Raw genomic sequence first — 20497 nt, 5'->3', positions numbered from 1 at the left:
TACTAGATCAAAATTACTACCTTTAGGATACCAAAGGCACAGATCAGTGGTGCCTTTCAGATATCTCAGTATCCTCTTGACAGCAGTCAAGTGAGACTCTTTTGGATTTGCCTGAAAACGAGCACAAAGCCCTACACTGAAAACAATGTCAGGTCTCCTGGCAGTGAGATACAAGAGTGAACCAATCATACCCCTATACAACTTTTGATCAACTGATGAACCAGGTTCATCAACATCTAATTTAGTGGCAGTTGCAATGGGTGTGTCTATTTCTTTAGATTCCTCCATTTTAAACTTTTTGATTAGCTCTTTTGTATACTTCTGCTGATGGATCATGGTTCCATTTGGACTTTGTTTGATCTGTAAGCCTAAGAAAAAATTAAGCTCACCCATCATGCTCATTTCAAACTCACTCCCCATTAATTTTGCAAAGTCCTTACTTAGATTGTCAGTGGTGGCCCCAAAGATTATTTCATCAACATATATTTGTACAACAAGGAGATCCTTACCTTTTTCCCTTAAGAATAAGGTACTATCAATTTTACCTCTCTTGTAACCATGCTCCAGCAGGAATTTTGACAGTCGTTCATACCATGCTCTTGGGGCCTGTTCCTTGCTCTCAAACCCTGGAGGTTGTTTCACAAACACTTCTTCTTTCAGGTAGCCATTTAGGAAGGCACTTTTGACATCCATCTGATGAAGAGTAAATTCCATATGTGCTGCAAAGGCTATGAGAAGTCTGATTGCCTCTAGTCTTGCAACTGAAGCAAAAGTCTCATCATAGTCTATGCCGTCCTCCTGGCTGTAACCTTGGACCACCAATCTTGCCTTGTTTCTTGTAACTGTTCCATCTTCATCAAGTTTGTTCCTGAAGACCCATTTTGTACCAATGACTGATCTATCCTTGGGTCTTGGAACAAGATGCCAAACTTGACTTCTTTCAAACTGGTTAAGTTCATCCTGCATTGCATTCACCCAATCTGCATCCTGCAAAGCCTCAACAATATTTTTAGGCTCAAAGATAGATAGAAAAGCATCAAAAACACACAAATTCTTTAATTGTGATCTGGTTTTAACTCCAGATGTTGGATCAGTGAGAATGTTCTCAATGGGATGAGAACTTTGATACTTGTGAGGTTTCACAACCAACTGGCTTCTGCTAGATGTTTCAGCTATTTGCTGAGGAACAGGATCATGAACAGGTTCCTTCAAGGAATTTATTTCAATTCCTCTTTGATTAGTTCCCCCTGTCGGGTTGCCCTGTATGGAAGAACTTGTTCCATCACCTGTTCCTTCTGTTGGTGCCACTTTGACCTTGGCTGATGCTTCAGTCAAGTCCTTTACCAATCCAATGGCTTCATCTTCATGTTCCTGTCTCTCAGAAAGAATGTTAGTTTCATCAAATACTACATGCACACTTTCTTCTACACACAAAGTTCTTTTGTTAAACACTTTATATGCTTTGCTATGTGAAGAATATCCCAAGAATACTCCCTCGTCACTTCTGGAATCAAACTTACCTAGGGAGTCTTTTCCATTATTGTGCACATAGCACTTGCAACCAAATGCCCTAAGATGGGATATGTTTGGTTTTCTCCCTTTAAGTAACTCATAGGGAGTCTTCTCCACCAGAGGTCTGGTCATGCATCTATTGATTATGTAACAAACAGTGTTCACAGCCTCTGCCCAGAAGCTGTGAGGCAATTTACTAGAAAGCAGCATGGTTCTAGCCATATCCTCAAGAGTTCTATTCTTTCTTTCAACTACTCCATTTTGTTGAGGGGTCCTAGGGGCAGAGGAATTATGATCTACACCATTTTCATCACAGAATTCAGCAAACTTGGAATTTTCAAATTCAGTTCCATGATCAGACCTAATGGATGCAAGTTGATTTCCTAATTGTTTCTGAGTTTTTCTAACAAATGCAGTGAACATGTCAAATGCTTCATCTTTGGAGGTTAGAAATAGAACCCAGGTAAATCTAGAATAATCATCAACAAGCACCATTACATATTTCTTTCCACCTCTGCTCATGGTTCTCATTGGACCACATAGATCCATATGGACCAGTTCCAACGACTTGGTTGTACTTACCATTTTCTTGCTCTTGAAGGATGATCTTACCTGCTTCCCCCTTGCACATGCCTCACAAACTTTGTCTTCCTTGAACTTGATATTAGGTAACCCTATCACCAAGTCTTTAGAGACTAATTTGTTAAGCTGATTTAGACTTGCATGACCAAGTCTTTTGTGCCACAGGAGGGGATCATTGACCAACACACTTAAACAAGTGAGTTCACTTTCTGAGAGAGTAGACAAATCTACAATGTAAATATTGTTAACTCTTTTTCCCTGCAAAACAATCTTGTCAGTGGTAAGGTTAATCACAAAGCATTTGGTGGAGGTAAAAGCCACAAGGTTACCTCTGTCACACAATTGTGACACACTTATTAGGCTATATTTCAAGCCATCTATCAGGTAGACATTCTCTATGGAATGAGAATCTGTCTTTCCTACCTTTCCAACCCCAATGATCTCACCTTTCTTTCCATTACCAAAGGAGACATTACCTCCTTTTAAGTTCTCAAGTGAAAGGAACTGGTCCTTGCTCCCAATCACATGTTTTAAGCAACCACTATCCATATACCATATTTGGCTGCTTCCTTTCACTTGGACCTACAAAAGAAATCAGGGGTTAGTCTTAGGAACCCAAACTAGTTTGGGTCCCTTTCTATAGGCAAAAGGATGAATCAAATTCCTTCTTGCCCACCCAGGCAGCTTACTTTTCTCTTGAACAAAGGCTTTGTTCTTTTGACTGGCCTTTACTTTTGCATTACATTCATTTTTGTAATGGCCAGTCTTGCCATAGTGTGTGCATATTTTATTCTCAGGAAGTGTGAGGTACTTGCTTTTAGGGTCCCACTTTGGTGCTTGAGTCCCATAGCCAAGTCCTCTTTTGTTGCTATTGTGATGCTCTTGCAACCAAGAGAGTGCATCAGAGGCCTTGTTCCATTTGCAAGTTCTGTCTAATTCATGTTTCACTTTTCCTAGATCTTCTTTTAGGACTTTGATTAGTTCATCCTTTTTATACAATTCATCCTTCATTTTTCCTAGGTTTTCCTCTAGAGTGAGATATGTGTGATCAGCTTTCTTCTTTCCAGTTCCTAGTTTCAGTTTTAGGTTTTCAGACCTAAGTTTTAGGACACTGTTATCAAGTTCAAGAACCTGGTTCTTCAACTCAGCATTTGTGTTATCACTCTCATTAGCCCTAGACTCTAGCTCTAGACTTTTGCATTTTGCTTTTAAGATCACACATTCCCTAGACAGAACTTCCTTCTCATTGTTAATTATCTCAGACTCATCAATAAAGTCTAGTAATAGCTCAGCCAACCTTTCTTTAGACAAAAATTTAATCTTGTCTTTGAGATGAAGAATACTTACCTCTTGTTCATCATCTGATTCTCCGATGGCCATCAGTGATTGCTCTTCCTCAGCTTCATCTTCTGAGTCTTCATCTGAGGTTTCTCCCCAAGCAACAACCATAGCCTTGGTTGAACCTTTGTTCCTTTTTGGTTGAACCTGTTCCTTCTTCTTGTTCCTTCGTTCAGCCCTTTCTTTCTTCCACTCAATTTCCCATTGAGGACAGTTCTTGCTCATGTGATCAGTCTTACCACACTTGTAGCAACCCTCATTGGTTTGTTTCTCAAGAGCTCTTGTCTTGTTGAAGGTTGTACCTCTTGAAGAACCCTTTCCTCTCATCAAGTACTTTTTGAAATCTCTAGTGATCATAGCCATCTCATCATCTTCCAGATCTGAACCTTCAGCAATTCTGAGAGCTAAGCTTCTCTCCTTCTTGGGTGTATCCATTTTCATGGTTTTCCTTCTCATTTCATAAGCAGTAAGATTTCCAATCAGTTCATCCAGTGTGAGAGTAGCAATATTCTTGGATTCTTGAATGGCAGTGATTTTGCTTTCCCATGTGACTGGCAGAACCCTTGTCAGAATTTTCTTAACCTTGTCTTCTTCAAGAATGATCCTTCCAAGAGATTTAAGTTCATTTGTCAATGTAGTGAACCTAGTATACATTTCTTGAATTGTTTCTCCTTCCTTCATGATGAAGTTCTCATATTGAGAATACAGCAGTGTTCCTCTGGACCTCTTTGCTTGAGGTGTTCCTTCATGAGCCACTTGCAAGGTGTCCCAGATTTCCTTAGCAGTGGTACATCTTTGAATTCTGTTGTACTCATCAGGACCTAGTCCACACACAAGCCATTTCTTGGCTTTAGCATTTTTCTCCCACTTCCTCAGGTCTTCAGCAGTGCAGTCAGCCCTTGTCTTTGGCACATCAACTCCTTCAGCATTCTTCATTGTGGTTGCTAGGGGACCATCAGTGACTATGTCCCAGAGTTCATAGTCTTCCCCTATGATGTGATCTCTCATCCTGTTCTTCCACCAAGAATAGTACTGACCATTGAAAAGTGGAGGCCTAGCAGTGGATTGCCCTTCCCAGTTCCCAGGTGGTGCACTCATGTTGATCTTCTCCTAAGGTGTTAGCCTCTTCAAGGATAACCCGCTCTGATACCAATTGATGTTCTAAACGTCAATACCACACAAGAGGGGGGTGATTTGTGTGGTACCCAATTTTCGCTCTAGAAGAACCTGGTTCTTCTAGGTGTACTTACTACTACTGTTTGCGGAATTAAGAGTATATAAAATAAAGAACACAGAGATTTTTACGTGGAAAACACCAGGCTCAAAAGGTGACAAACCACGACCTACTACTCAGTAGGATTTTCCCAAACTTCCTCTAAAATCACTGAGCCAAAACAGCATTTACAAAACTCTTGTAAACCTAAGGATTAAACTCTAATCCCAGTGTGGCACACAGCCTCAACTGTTGCGACACCTTCAAGTTAACTCTAACTTGAATACTCAAAGTACCTAATACAATTGCTTCTATGAAAGCTGGAAAGGTACAACTTTAAAACACCTACTACAATTGAACTAGAATAAAAGAAAGACACAATGGAATTGGTTCTTCTATCTTGTCCAAGCAGCTTCAAGAATAAACACTTAAATCTCACATAAATTGCTTGCAAAATTGCCTCGCTCTTTTGCTCTCAATTTAGTTTAACTTCTGCGTTTGTGCAATACCTGTAAAAGAGAACAATCACTGTTATTTAATGAGTTAGTAATCAGAGTTTGATTGAGACTCAATTACTAATCTTCCATCGAAGTTGAGTCCTTGAACAGTACAAACTCCAACCCTATCCTTTATCCGGATTGTGTCCTCTTCCTATGAGGAGACTTTCTCTCCTCCTCCAATATGCAACCTTTTCGATTAGTTCAGGAGATATTGCTGCTTGATCACTGAGACTTATCTCCTTCACGTGTATCTCACATGTCTAGGTTGATAAATACTGTGCCTCACATGATGGACCTGGTCCATGACTGAGTTCATTTGTCATTCTTCAAAACTTTACCTGAACTTGGGCCAACAGCACTCTCCCTAATAATGATAAAAGTCGTATAAGCGACAAAGCCAAATTGCAGCGAAAAACAGAAATTGCGGTGACTACTTACCAGCAAGGGGCTTACGTCCATATTTCTCATAGAAGGACGACCATTCATGAACTCCCGCCATATGAGAAAGAATGGCACTCAGCCATTCGCGAATATCATCAACAGGCACGGGGGGTAATCTCGCGGCTGCAAAAGCAAAAACAGTTCAACACTACCCAAAGAAAAGCGGTCGACAATCACTCCGACAAAAGACACAAACTTACGTGCGAAGTTCCATCTCTCGGGGAACCCTGCGGAATTCGCCACAAGGTGCTCGGTCCGCACATAAAAGTAGTTTTTGTAGAATCGACGGTTGGCCCTGTCGTCCATCTTCACCACCAGACTCTTCGTCCCTCGATGGCGCATGTGAATCATCGTGCCTCGAATGAGTTGGGGGCCAAAAATATTGAGCATGTGTCTCAAGTGATCTCCCGACCGGCAAGCTCCGCAAACTTGAGTAGCATGAGGAACAGTTTATATAGGTACGGCGAAAGTTGGGCCGGACACACCTCGTAGAAACAGCAAAAATCTACCACCAAGGAAGGAAGAGGAAGCATATACCCGACGATAAAAGGATATGCGTAGAACGCACAATATCCTGGGCGTTCGAAATGTATAATATCATCTCCCACCGCCGGCAGCATCTCGACGTGGTGCGGGATACCCCACCTAACCTTCAGCTCTGCAATCGCTGCCTCATTCATAACTCAGGAAACGGGTTTCGGTTCCTCTCCGACAGGGCTATTGAAATTGGTCCACGACTTCCCAGGACGAGGCAATATTTCAGCCGCCGTTGGAACCTCCTCATCCTCTACTACTTCTCCTCCGGGAACAAGAACATTATTTTTCGGCACCGGAACTGCGGCAAGATCGTCAGCGTGGGAAGAAGAACCAACCATTTGTTTCAATAGAACAGAATGAATGAACAAAGGAAGTAAGAGGGAAGGCGAAGATGCCGATTTTTGACCAATAAGAGAGAACCGAAACTCTGAAATATCAGGGAAGAAAAAAACTCTTAAAATTCTTCTGATAAACCAAGAAAGTATGCCAGTGGATTAGTGTTTTTCCCCTATTTATAGTGATATAAATGCCCCAAGCGGGAAACCCAAGAGTCGCCAATTAGCACTGATAAGGCATGAAACGGTTCAATCCCCAGGAAACGTGTGTCATAGTGTCAGTAACCATATACGACGTTTCAAATTAACGCAACGTCTTCGACTCCGAACGGACACGACAAAACAAAGGCATCGTTGAAGCGTTACGCCATCGCCCCGATCTAAGAACCTCTTTCAAGGCACGAACAGTCAGATTTCACCTAGCCTCCGAACCTACAAAGTCCGTCCGCTAAGCCCGCCAAGGGACGACCTCGACGGACGGAGGGACTAACTGTATGGGTCAAAATCTGACCATAGTGGTTGACCAAGCTGGGACCCCACCTATGTGGCGAAATGGCAAGGAGTACCACGACCAACCTCAGTCCCATCATCAACAGTGTATGCCAAGTAAAAACGGTACTCAAATAACGATGAAAAGACCATCACGTGAAGAACACATTGGTCAAAGAACACAGTAAAGCTTCAAGAACTATATATAGAAGGGGGTTTCTCAGAAGAGGGGGAAAACGTTAACTCTCGACTCTTTCTTCTGCAATTTTCTCCTCTAAGGGTGTAAACTGATTTTTCTTTCTATCTCACCAAAGATGAGATATTGAGTATCAATAAATATTGGTTGTTCTTACTTTTCACTCATTGTATTGCTATATATTTTTAGATCTGGAGTTGATTAAGCTTGACTAAGATTTACCCCTTCATTATCATTAATTGATTTAGTCAAAAAGGTTTCAACACTCTTTTGGTCAAACAATTGCAAACTATCTTTTTAAGCCTTTGTTTTTCTGGGTTCTTGATATTTGATGTTCCATAGACGAAGGAGTTCAATGATATGAAGGTAGATGCATAAGGTATATTAGTCTTTTTGTAGGCATGAAAGTGAAGAGGTTCCATTTTCCATTTAACAAATAGTGTACCCTTGTGTTTTCTGTGCTAAGAGAGATATAACATAATTGAACCTTTAATTTGCTTTAACTAACCATTTGCTCTTCTTAACAAAGGAACCCAAATTAAGCAGATATAACAACATCACCAGCATTGAACCCAACATACATACATATACGTGTGTGTGTGTGTGTGTGTGTGTGTGTGGTTGTTGTTGTTAATATGTAACTTGAAGAGAAGAAGAAGTCTAGATTAGTGTTTTGTTACTAGTTAAGGACCGAGTTTGTCGCTCGATGTATCGTAAGTTAGCTATTCCTAAGCTTAACGTTGGCCCTATTGTTGTTGTTATATTGCACTGTTGGGAAGTTTTCGTGTTGTTAAGGTGCTGGATATATGGATTAGGGGTGGCCTGATTTTGTTGATGTTGTGACCTTGAGGGAGGTGAAAGAAACGGGGGAGATGCTGTCTGATTTGCCGTAGAACAAGCTTGTCGCGTGGTAGCTAGTTGATGTGTTACTATTGTTGATAGTAGTATTATTTTCATTGGTGTAGATTATATTGAAGAGGAGACTTTCCCACCATCTTTGTCGAAGGATCAACTTAAAGGTATGTAAGGCTTTCCCTTTCTTTTTCCAGCATGATTGACGTCACCCTTATAAGAGGTTCACGTGGACGAGTCCTAGTATGTTCTATGTTGACGGGTTATGAGCCTCTAATAGTTCAAAAGTGAATATAGATAAGAAATGAGTTACTCGTAGTTGTAATCCACAGATAATTCCTAGAAATAAGTAGAGACCTCAGGGAAGTTATATTGAGTCTACGGCGAGAAGTATAGCCTTCATTTAATGGTAAATTATAAGTGGCTCACGAGTAGAAATCACGTATAGAACCTATAATCTTAAAAAATGACCGAAGTAGTTTTCATTGGTTAGTGAATGTAGCTACGGAAGATCCCTAATGCTAGTACGAGAGAGATGTAAATTAAGAGATGTGACAAGTTGATTAACAAGAACCTCCCCGTAAATTTAAAGGCTATGAATGAGCAAGCTAACGAATGAAAAATACAATGTACGTAGAAGAACGTAAGGTCACATAAGTTATGAAATGCATTGTACTACCTAACTAGAATAATCGTGCGCATGCGGAAATAGTAATAAAATTCCATACGTTAATGGAAGTATAGATTGAGTTAACAAACGTGACTCATCGCTTGAAATAATATGAAATACGAGCCCTACGATGCAAATGAATTTGTAAAGGTAAGATTATACGAATCTCGAAAGCCTTTTACTAGTATGTCATGACGGATGTATAAATCTGAGAGTATGAGTTTCCTTAAAGCTAATGTGTAGGGATTACTAGTTGTCGAATACGAACTAAGAGTTACCAAAAGTACTAGAAGAAGTTATACGTTATAGACGAGTAACTAGCTTGAAAGATATTGACTCTTGCATGTTGTTATAATGTTATCTATGCATAAGTATGCTCCCTATGGACGGTCTATTAATGCGTAGGGGGATGATGAAGGTTAACCTATGGACTGCCTATGAAACGCATAGGTAAGATAAAGGTTGGCTATGGACGGTCCCATGTGTACGCATAGTCCGACCCGAATATTTTGAGTCGTATGGACGGTCTGCTTTACTATGCACACGTGCCACCAGATTGTAATGTTGTAGTATGCCTTACAGATGGTCTACCTTGCTATGCGTAAGAGCCGCTTTATGTTCTGATAATAAGTAACAACGACGATGCAACAAGATATCACCGAGCAATGGTTGATAGAAATAGTTCAGAATCTTATGATAGGTTGAGTTGTTCAATCAGATTGAAGGACCAAATGGTCCAAGTGATAGAGTTCTAGTAAGTCGATCTAGAGTACGTGGTAAGCTCACTCTTATTGACTATTTTTGTGTTCATTCATGCTTTTCAGTTTTCAGAATTTATTTATATGTATTACTTTCTGCCTTACATACTTGGTACATCTCATTGTACTAACGTCCCATTGCTGGGGCGCTGCACTTCATGCCTGCAAGTGCAAATAATCAGTTTGACGAGCCCTCAAAGTAGACAGGATTGATATTCAGTGGGAAATCGGTGAGACTCCATCTCTTTCGGAGTATAGTCGAGTCTAGAGGTCATGATATCAGATTTTGTTATAGACTTACGGGTAGGCTGGGGCCTGTCCCAACGATATTTTGATGTCACATACTCTTAGAGTCTTTGTAGACACAGGTTCGGTATGTACAGTATGTTAATGGCCTTGCCGAGGCTCATTTATGTTTTCTTTCTAGGTTGTCCGGTATTGATACTCATAGTGGCCTCCTCGGCCCGAACATGTATTGATGTTTTGAGTATGATGGCTAGTTGATACGACGTTTGGTTGCCTACGATATATTACGAGTTGCGGCCATGATAGCTTATAGTATGATGGAGTTTGGCTGTGTTGGCCTATGTATGTTCTGGGTTACATCCAGCATTCAAGAGTTGCAGAGTAGTTCGTTCGGCACCGGGTGCCAACCACGCCTCAACTAGGTTGGGGTGTGACAGGCTGACAGCAGCACTGAATTATCAGCATGGTGAAGAGAGTATATACTTTGGAAACTACTATTGCTATGTTGTAAAACCTGGAGTTTTTGCTGGAGCAGCTATCTTGTCCCTTGCTATCGTTGCTCTTGGAATTGTCTATTATCTTTCCCTGAACCCCGTAAAAAGCAGTAACGATCCATGGCATCCACCAGCACCAAGATAAGGTGGCATTGCAATGGGACACCCCCAGTTTCATCCGCACGAGTCAGGAACCAGTTTTTGTGCGTGAAGATACTTACATGAGAAGGCTGTCTACTTGATCGCCCCTAAACCTTGCAAGAACACATAGACAGATGTTTAGAGCACATACAGTTTCTGTTAGCAGCATTTGCTCTATTTGCTAACACTAACATAAAATTTCTTGTTTGTTATTTTTTCTTTTTCTTTTTCAATTGCTTCAGTAGAGATGGCACAATTTTGGTAAAAATGGCGTGTGGTAGCCACCAAGTAAGGTGGTCTTTATTTTTTATCCACTAATTCTAATGCTGAGCAAAAGTAGCCACTACTCTATTAAAATTGTTTTGAAAAGACAGTTTTATCGTTTCTTCAATTCTCATATTCCGAAACCCTTGTTTTATTCGTTCAGAGGGAAAAATTGAGAGCGAAAATTTCAGAGGCAAGTTTTGCGTGCTCCTCAGTGTCTGTATCGTCCTCGCATGCAAACCAGCTGCACTTAATCTTTCTCCTTCGTCATCTTATCTGCATTGAACTGGTATTTTTTTTTTTTTGCTTTTATGCATTTTTGTTTTTGTATATGTGTAATCTCAATCAATGCTTTGTCAAGTATGTGTGAAATTTCAAAAATAATGATTATAAATTGATTTAGTGTCGAATAAGTAGCTGATTTTTGTGAGGAAGTTATTCAGAAATTTTTGATATTGAAATGTGTTTATGGTTCAATCAATATATTTGATTATGTAAGGACATTTCATAAAAATAGTCGTACGAATTCATAAGCTAACTGTGTTTATCAATTTTTAGATAACTGTGTTCATAAAAGTTAAGGACCAAGTGTCATTAACTTTTTAACTTGGAAATCAAAGTTAAGGACTGAGTGTCCTTAACTTTTGAACTTGAAACTTGAAGTTAAGGACCACGTGTCCTTAACTTTTTAACTTGGAAATCAAAGTTAAGGACCAGCTGTCCTTAACTTTTAAACTTGTAATTCAAAGTTCAGGACCAAGTGTCCTTAACTTTTGAACTTGGAATTCAAAGTTAAGGACCAAGTGTCTTTAACTTTTGAACTTGGAATTCAAAGTTAAGGACCATCTGTCCTTAACTTTTCAAATTGAAACTATAAGTTAAGGACTGCCTGTCCTTAACTTTTTAACTTGAAACTTGAAGTTAAGGACCATGTGTCCTTAACTTTTTAACTTGAAAGCCGAAGTTCAGGACCTATTGTCCTTAACTTTTTAACTTGAAACTTGAAGTTCAGGACCAAGTGCCCCGAACTTTTCAACTTGTAACTGTAAGTCCTAATCTTTTATGTTCTTTTTCCTTCTTTGTAGTGTGCTAATGGAAGGAGATCGTGTGTTCACTTTAATGTTTGGCATTATTTAATGAGCTATTGAAAAGGAGATTTACAGTATAAGGAAACAATCAAAAGTTCTTTGTCGAACAGGCAGTGGAAGAAGTTGAGGGATGGTATTTTCGGAAACTTTTTCCGGTTACAAAGTGTGAAGTTCTGTGGTAAACTTATTCACTATGTATTGCTTTCAGAAATTGTAAATAATGACCCTGATTTGATGACATTCAAGGTTTTTGACCATGAAATTAATTTTACACGTGAAGCATTTCATATAATTACTGGTTTGAAGTGTTATTCTTCACCGGACATCAAAGGTTTGCATGAAAAAGAGAATAGGCTTTCGAAAGTCTATTTCTCCAGAAAGGATAGAGTTGAGTTGGGTGATTTGATTAATTTTATTACTAGTCACCCAAATGGTGTAGCTGCTTTATTTGTAGGCAGCAATGATGATGCTGTGAAGTTGGCAATAATTTATTTTGTTGAATCTGTTTTGATGGGGAAGCGGAAGAATAGGAATGTGTCTGAGCAGATAATGAAAATTGTAGATGATGATGAACTCTGCTCTTCTTTCAACTGGGGCTCTCTGTGTTATGAAATGTTATTAAAATCATTGAAGAGTTGTTTGAAGCCCACTGAGAATGAGAATGAGATAGAGAAAGACAAAGATAAAGACAAGGATAGCTATACTATACTTGGCTTTCCTTTTGCTTTTTGTGTTTGGATTATGGAAGTATTGCCTATTTTCCAGGAAAAACAATTTGTGAACTTCCGAGAATGTGGTTTTCCTCGGATGTTATGTTATTCGGAAATGAAATCTCCACAATATGATTCTCTGTGTAAAAAATACTTCCATAATGAAAATGTAAGTTAATCTAATTACTAGCTTTTTTTTGTTTATTTGTTTTAGCTCTGAAAACTTATGTTTTTTTTGTTACATAATAGGTGCATCAGTTGATCGAGGTGGCACCATTTATTCCTATTGAAGAAGATACAGAGCCTGTTAGTGTGCATGAGCCAATTTCTCAAGATCAAAGCTCAATGCCTTCTTCCACACAATTTGATGAAGCCATGCTTAAGGAAATTGTTAGAGTAGGTTTTCTGTCTTTGAATAGCATTAGTTTTTTATTTGATTGTTTTTTGCTTAAGAGACTTTTTTGTTTTTATGGTTTTTGATTCAGAAATTATCAGAGCAGCCTAAAAAGGATCTGCACGTTGAAGTTACTAGAATAAATCAGAAAATAGATGTATCAGAAAAAAAAGATTCAAAATGATATCAAGGTAATATCATTAATTTCAGTTAGTCTAAGTTCAGGACCTTGTGTCCTTAACTTTTGAACTTGTAACTCAAAGTTAAGGACTGCCTGTACTAAACTTTTTTACTTGTAAGTCTAAGTTAAGGACCATCTGTCCTGAACTTTTGAACTTGAAACTTGAAGTTAAGGACCTATTGTCCTTAACTTTTGAACTTGGAATTCAAAGTTAAGGACTGTCTGTCCTTAACTTTTGAACTTGAAACTTGAAGTTTAGGACCAAGTGTCCTTAACTTTTGAACTTGTAAGTCTAAGTTCAGGACCATCTGTCCTGAACTTTTGAACTTGAAACTTGAAGTCCAGGACCAAGTGTCCTTAACTTTTCAATTTGAAACTTGAAGTTCAGGACCTATTGTCCTTAACTTTTTAACTTGTAATTCAAAGTTAAGGACTGCATGTCCTTAACTTTTGAACTTGAAACTTGAAGTTTAGGACCAAGTGTCCTTAACTTTTGAACTTGTTACTCTAAGTTAAGGACTGCCTGTCCTTAACTTTTTTACTTGTAACTTGAAGTTTAGGACTACCTGTCCTTAACTTTCTAACTTAGTTTCTTTCACAGGATTTAAAGAAAAGTCTAGGATCAAAGATTGATACTTTGTTGAAGATTTTTATGAAACCTGATGAAAGGAATATAGCGAGATAATCTAGTGTTCCATTTACTAAAGATGGAGTTGATGATCATTGTGATGGTACAGAACCTATTGTTACAATTAATAAAGATGCAGGTGGTGATGAATGTGATGATATGGATGTGCATGCAGAAGTTCAGTATGAAAGCGATTATAGAGATGCACATCTAGATGATGAAACTGATGTTGGCACTGAAATTGGGAAAGGTTAGATATAGATTTTGAATTTTTTTTCATTGAAATTTATATCAATAGCGTAATACATATAAACTTTTTTGTGATTACAAATATATGTAGAATCTATTGATGGAGTGGAAGTTCAAGATGTAGTAGAATGTCAAGACCAGGAAAATCCAAAATAGACAGGAGTAACAGAAAAAATTTGTAAATGTGGAGTGCAATCTCAGGATTTAGAAAGTCCATTGGGAACAAGTGTCAGTGAGATTGTATGCAAATGTTTAGAAGGAACATATGATATGTCTACACCTCTCTCATATAAAGAGAAATTTGGAGTTCAAAATTGTGCCAATCAAGGTTAGATGAAATTTTCATGATATGTTGAATGTTAGTTTTAGTGAACTATTAGAATGGGTATTAATTGTAAATGTTACAGAATCTTTTGAAGCTGCAAGGGAAGAAGATGTAGTGGGGTATCACGAGAAAATTGGAGTACAATCTCAAGACTTAGAAAATACCCAAAGAACAAGCATAAGTGAGATTGTTTCCAAATGTGATCTCTCTACACCTCGCTCTCTTACTGACAATATTGGAATCCAAGAAAATGCTAGTGAAGATAATGATTTAACTACGATGATCTTGACAGTTGCAAACGGTTAGACAATGTTTTTTTTAATTTTATACATGTTTGTTTTAATCAAAAATTAAAAATAAGTACTAATTGTGTTAGCTCTTGTAAATATTTTGCAGAATCTTGTGAACTTGCAATTGAAGAACACGGAGAACAATTGCAAGATAAAGAAAATGTGCAGTTGGAAGATAAAGAAAATGCAACCGATATGTCAGCTCAATTGTCTGTTGAAAAAATACAAGAAGGCAGTGTGAACAAGACAGGTATTGATTGTGCCCTAAATATTATATTCATAATTGAAAATGCCAGTACATTTCAAAAATAATGTTCTTAGTTTTTGTCTCTTCATTTGACGACTTGCAGCAAACTAATATATATATATATATATATATATATATAGTGTTATCTGCAGAGCAAAACAAAAATGAAGATCTTAACCAATATACTAGGAAAAGGAAGAGAGATAGTATTGGTTATGATGGTCCATCATTTTCTATTCTTACTCCTACTCCTCCAAGTACACAAATGAGCATTGATGAGGGTTTGTCTATGGAGGTTGAAAGAAATGTTGAAGAAGAGCTTGGTCGAGGTAAAAGGAGTAAGAAGCTTAATTGGCAGTTGAAATCTCCTTTTGAACAGGAAAGCAAAACAGGAACATCGATGGCGCACAATAAAAATACTCCCAAGAAAATGAGCTGGATAAAATCAAAATATACTCGTACATGTATTTTTCATTATGCCAAAGATGATTCAAAATTATTGAAGAATTTCATTGTGTGGTTGGGCAAGGAGAAAAGAAAAGGTCGCAAAAAAGCGTAAGTCCCTAAATGTATTTCATTATTTGTTAATTACTTAAATTCGTGTCCTTAACTTGTAATTTTATATTTAGGACTAATTATATTGATATTTAAATTACTAAAGTTAAGTGTCCTTAACTTTTGAATTTGGAAATCAAAGTTAAGGACCAAGTGTCCTTAACTTTTCAACTTGGAATTCAAAGTTCAGGACCAAGAGTCCTGAACTTTTGAACTTGTAAGTCAAAGTTCAGGACCATGTGTCCTTAACTTTTGAACTTGTAAGTCTAAGTTCAGGACCATGTGTGAACTTGAAACTTGAAGTTCAGGACCAAGTGTCCTTAACTTTTCAACTTAAAACTTGAAGTTCGGGACCAAGTGTCCTTAACATTTCAAATTGAAACTCAAACTTCAGGACCAAGTGTCCTCAACTTTTGAAGTTGGAACTATAAGTTAAGGACTGCCTGTCCTTAACTTTTTTACTTGTTAGTCTAAGTTAAGGACAAAGTGTCCTGAATTTTTGAACTTGTAAGTCTAAGTTCAGGACCATGTGTCCTTAACTTTTGAACTTGAAACTCAAACTTCAGGACCAAGTGTCCTTAACTTTTGAACTTGTAAGTCTAAGTTCAGGACCATGTGTCCTTAACTTTTGAACTTGAAACTCAAACTTCAGGACCAAGTGTCCTTAACTTTTCAACTTGAAACTCAAACTTTAGGACCAAGTGTCCTTAACTTTTAAACTTGAAACTCAAACTTCAGGACCAAGTGTCCTTAACTTTTCAACTTGAAAGTCTAAGTTCAGGACTACTTCTAACTTTGATATTTTTAAAATTTTCAGGAGACAAACTGATATATATGCTGATGATACTGGTGTGAGAAAAAATCCATACAAATTGTATCATCAAAATATCAGTAGCAAAATGTTCTTCCTTGAGCTTTCAGATAGTAGCTTTGTACTTGATGATAAGGTTTGATAATTTGCAAGGCATTTATTTTGTTTATTCTTAATTTATTATTTTTTAATTATTTTATGACTGATGGATTTGTTTTAATTTTTGCCTTTTTATGAAGCATATTGACAATACCCTATATTATCTGAGAAAGAAGGAATGCTACCACCCTCACAACCATCCTTTTCGTTGTACAACTACAGATATACTTTTTGATAACTATATGGTGCTTGTGTATAAGGATTTCAATGAAGATGCTGCAGATGAGTTTTGGTGTGGTGATAATCAATTGTTTCTAACACCATATGTGTGGGGCAACAGTCGTAGATGTGGAATTGCTTGGACAGAGGTTGACAAAATCTTTTTTCCATGTCGGCTTCCTTTAGAAGATGATAATGCTGTGACACATTTTCTTTTGGGGGTATTGGACTTTAATGAGAAGAAGATTGATGTGTACGATTCCATATATAGTGAGCCATATGAGGCAGGAATGAATCACATTGAAATGTATGCACGCATGATTCCCCACTTGCTAAAGTTCTCATAGTTTGAGAAACATCACAAGTCATTGGAATACATTCAACAAATTTGATATTCAGTGGCAAAGATCACCGCACCAAACTAGATTATACGTGTTGTTATTTGTTATATAATTTATGTTTACTTTAGATTTATTATTTAATTGACTTCATATCTTACATCTTTCTTAGGACTGATTGTGGTGCATTCCTAATCAAGTATGTGGAGTTGTTGATGATGGGAAAGGATGTGGAGAAATTCCAACCTGAAGACATAAAAGACTTTAGAAAAGAACTTGCAGCAAATCTTTGGGCACATGGAGAGTGGAAAAGAAATTCTGGTTATGATACACCACCAGAAAATGTTGGCGACGACTATGATAGTAAAAATGAAACTTGTTGTCCGAAGGAGCTGTAGTTTAGTTGTAAAGAAAGTTAGCTGTGGTTAATTTTTTGTATAAAATTGCTGTAAAGAATCCATATGAATTATGAAATATCTTGTAAATTCCTCAAAAGGCACTTTTATTTTATTTGTATAGCATAATTTTTTGTCACAGCTATGCAAAATTACAATTTCAGAAGTAATATGAAGGCATCATGTTATTAATTTCTTTGTTTCTGTCAAGTATTGATTTGTCCATTGAGCTTGTAAGTATTAGTTCAGGACCAAGTGTAATTGAACTTCAAATTCAAAGTTAAGGACCAAGTGTCCTTAACTTTTGAACTTGTAAGTCAAAGTTCAGGAGCACACAAGTATCCTTAACTTTTGAACTTGAAACTCAAACTTCAGGACCAAGTGTCCTTAACTTTTGAACTTGAAAGTCTAAGTTCAGGACCATGTGTCCTCAACTTTTGAAATTGAATCCTTAACTTTTGAACTTGGAACTCAAACTTCAGCACCAAGTGTCCTTATTTTTTGTACTTGGAACTGTAAGTTAAGGACCAAGTGTCCTTAACTTTTCAACTTGTAAGTCAAAGCTAAGGACTGCCTGTCCTTAACTTTTGAACTTGAAACTCAAAGTTAAGGACTGTCTGTATTTAACCTTTGAACTTGTAAGTCAAAGTTAAGGACAGACAGTCCTTAACTTTTGAACTTGAAACTCAAAGTTAAGTACTGTCTGTATTTAACTTTTGAACTTGTAAGTCAAAGTTAAGTACTGTCTGTATTTAACTTTGAACTTGTAAGTCAAAGTTAAGGACAGACAGTCCTTAACTTTTGAACTTTGAACTCAAAGTTAAGGACTGCCTGTCCTTAACTTTTGAACCTGTAAGTCAAACTTAAGGACTGTCTGTCCTTAACTTTTGAACTTTGAACTCAAAGTTAAGGACTGCCTGTCCTTAACTTTTGAACCTGTAAGTCAAACTTAAGGGCTGTATGTCCTTAACTTTTGAACTTTGAACTCAAAAGAAACACAAAGAACGTAAGCAGAAAGAAATTTTGAAAATTCAGACATCTGCTCAAATAAGAATAATCTAAATGAATCCAATTTATAGCAAAAACTTAAAATAGTCGATAAACATAAGTGGATATATCTACAATTCTCTATGCTTTCTTGAAAATGGATGGACTGCTGGAGAATATATACAAGCTGTTCTATTATGACCAATTCTTCTGCAATGACCACATTTTAATATTATTTTTGATGACTCGGTAGCTGCTATATGCCTTTTCTTCTGCCTTCTACCTGGTGGCACTTTGAAATCTGGAGGTTTAACAATTTGTGACTTAACACTCTCTGGTACAATCCAAGAATCAGTATGTCCTACAAGATGTATTTGTCTTTCATATGTTTTCAGCCAAGATACCTTTAAGTACCAGTGCGAGCAAAAGTTGGACTTCTTGATGTTTCTCTTCTCGATAGCTGCAATTGCATGTATGCATGGTAATTCATCAAACTGAAACTGAAAACAATCATATGTTCTTTTATTTAAGTCCACCAAGAAAGTTATTCCTTCTTCTTCAACTCTAGAACGCCATGAATCAACAGAGATGACCTTCAGTGTTGAAAAATTATAAGTTAGTACATTATGTTAAATTATATTAAAATAATAACCTAAACATAGAACATAATACTTACATTCAAAGTAAAGGCTAAATCTATCTTTTTCTTCAATTCCTCCTTTACCCAACAAGAAACATCATAAAAAGTTCCTTCTGCTTCATTTCTTCTTTCATAAAACCAACGTTGTAGCTTCACTTGAATGAAATCCATCATTCTTAATATAGGCAGCTCCCTTGCTTCTAATAGGACAGAATTCATTGACTCAACTATGTTTGTTGTGAGCATGTCATATCTTCATCGTGGACTACAAGAACATGCCCACATTTCCGGTGGTTCTTCCATCAAGTAATCATAAGTCTTCTTATCTACCTTTGCTATATCTGACATGTAAAGATCAAATTCTTTGCGCCTGTATACTCTTGCATCAGTTTGAAAAAGTTTTATGACCTCACTTTTCACTTTCCTTCGCTTTAGGTTCTGCTCCAAATGATAGATACAAATCCCATGGTGGCTTTCAGGATATACCTTTGCGATGGCATATGCAATAGCTTGATGCCTGTCTGATAAAGAAATTAAATTCTCACGGCTCCCAATTGCATTGCGAAGCTCACTAAAGTACCACTCATAGGAATTGTTATTTTCAGATTCTGCTATTCCAAAGGCTAGTGGGAAAATTTGGTTATTTGCATCCTTTGAAACTGAAATCATTAAAACACCATGAAATTTTGACTTCAAAAAAGTTGCATCAACAACAATCACTGGTCTACAATGATTCCAACCAGATAATGATGATCCATATGTATAAAACATATAAAAAAACCTGAAAATACAGTATAAAACAACGTTAACAGAAGTTAAGGACAGACAGTCCTTAACTTAGACTAACAAGGTGAAAAGTTAAGGACAGGTAGTCCTGAACTTCAGGTAACAAGACCAAAAGTTAAGGACAAGTAGTCCTGAAGTTAGACTAACAAGGTCAAAATTTAAGGACAGGCAGTCCTTAACTTAGAGTTATAAGTTATAAAGTTAAAGACATGCAGTCCTTAACTTTGAGTTACAACTTATAAAGTTAAGGACATGCAGTCCTTAACTTTGAGTTCAAAGTTCAAAAGTTAAGGACATGGAGTCCTTAACTTAGACTAACAAGGTAAAAAGTTAAGGTCACCATGTCCTTAATTTCATAACTTGCAATTCTAAGTTAAGCACCAAGTGTCCTTAACTTTTTGACTGCACACATGAAAGTTAAGGACAAGACGTCCTTAACTTTTTAACTGGTAGACAGCATGTCCTAAAGTTTATAAAACAGACTGATAAATTCTGTTTTGATTGTTTACCTGTTGTTGTAGTCTATCTTTATGTTAGTATATGTTCCCGGGTTTTTACTTCTCATCATATACAAGTATGAAGACAATAATTCATAATTCTCTTCAGGAGTTCCTCTTATTAAAGCAGAAGCACATTGAATAGCACGCCACGCCTTGTGATACCCAATGTCTAGTCCTTGCAATTTTTGCATTTCTGCCATGACAAAAGCTGGTGTAACTTCAAACCTTGGGTCTCAAAGATTGTCGATAATGTAACCACTAATCAACTTTGAAGTTGCATGCCTTTGATCAGCTTTCATAGTGTTAACAGAGCAGTCATAATTTTTCTCAATCTTTACTATCTTGAACAGTGTTGAATCTTTAATTCTGAAAGCACGCACACACCATCGACACCTATCATCATTGCATTTCAACGAATATCTTGTTGAGCTTGATCTAACAACCTTGAATTCAAAATGTCCTTTAATTGCTATATTCGAAAAACAGT

At 37.3% G+C, this 20497-nt stretch overlaps 2 protein-coding genes across 2 annotated transcripts; both read right to left on the bottom strand.

The window, feature by feature from the left end:
- Window positions 1–18215: 18215 nt before the first annotated feature.
- On the bottom strand, window positions 18216–18943 carry LOC109236465. Its single transcript, XM_019402646.1, has 2 exons — window positions 18761–18943; window positions 18216–18677 (listed from the first exon to the last, which is right to left on the bottom strand). Exons 1-2 carry the CDS (start codon window positions 18941–18943, stop codon window positions 18216–18218), a joined length of 645 nt encoding a protein of 214 aa, XP_019258191.1.
- A 36-nt stretch (window positions 18944–18979) lies between these two features.
- Window positions 18980–20210, bottom strand: LOC109236464 (protein FAR1-RELATED SEQUENCE 4-like). The gene is made up of 2 exons (XM_019402645.1): window positions 20020–20210; window positions 18980–19505 (listed from the first exon to the last, which is right to left on the bottom strand). Exons 1-2 carry the CDS (start codon window positions 20208–20210, stop codon window positions 18980–18982), a joined length of 717 nt encoding a protein of 238 aa, XP_019258190.1.
- Between the last annotated feature and the right edge of the window lie 287 nt (window positions 20211–20497).

This window comes from Nicotiana attenuata, unplaced genomic scaffold, assembly GCF_001879085.1.
Source record: "Nicotiana attenuata strain UT unplaced genomic scaffold, NIATTr2, whole genome shotgun sequence".
Taxonomy (NCBI): domain Eukaryota; kingdom Viridiplantae; phylum Streptophyta; class Magnoliopsida; order Solanales; family Solanaceae; genus Nicotiana; species Nicotiana attenuata.
The sequence above is the reverse complement of the archived record's forward strand: the minus strand, read 5'-3'. Positions and strand labels throughout refer to the sequence as shown.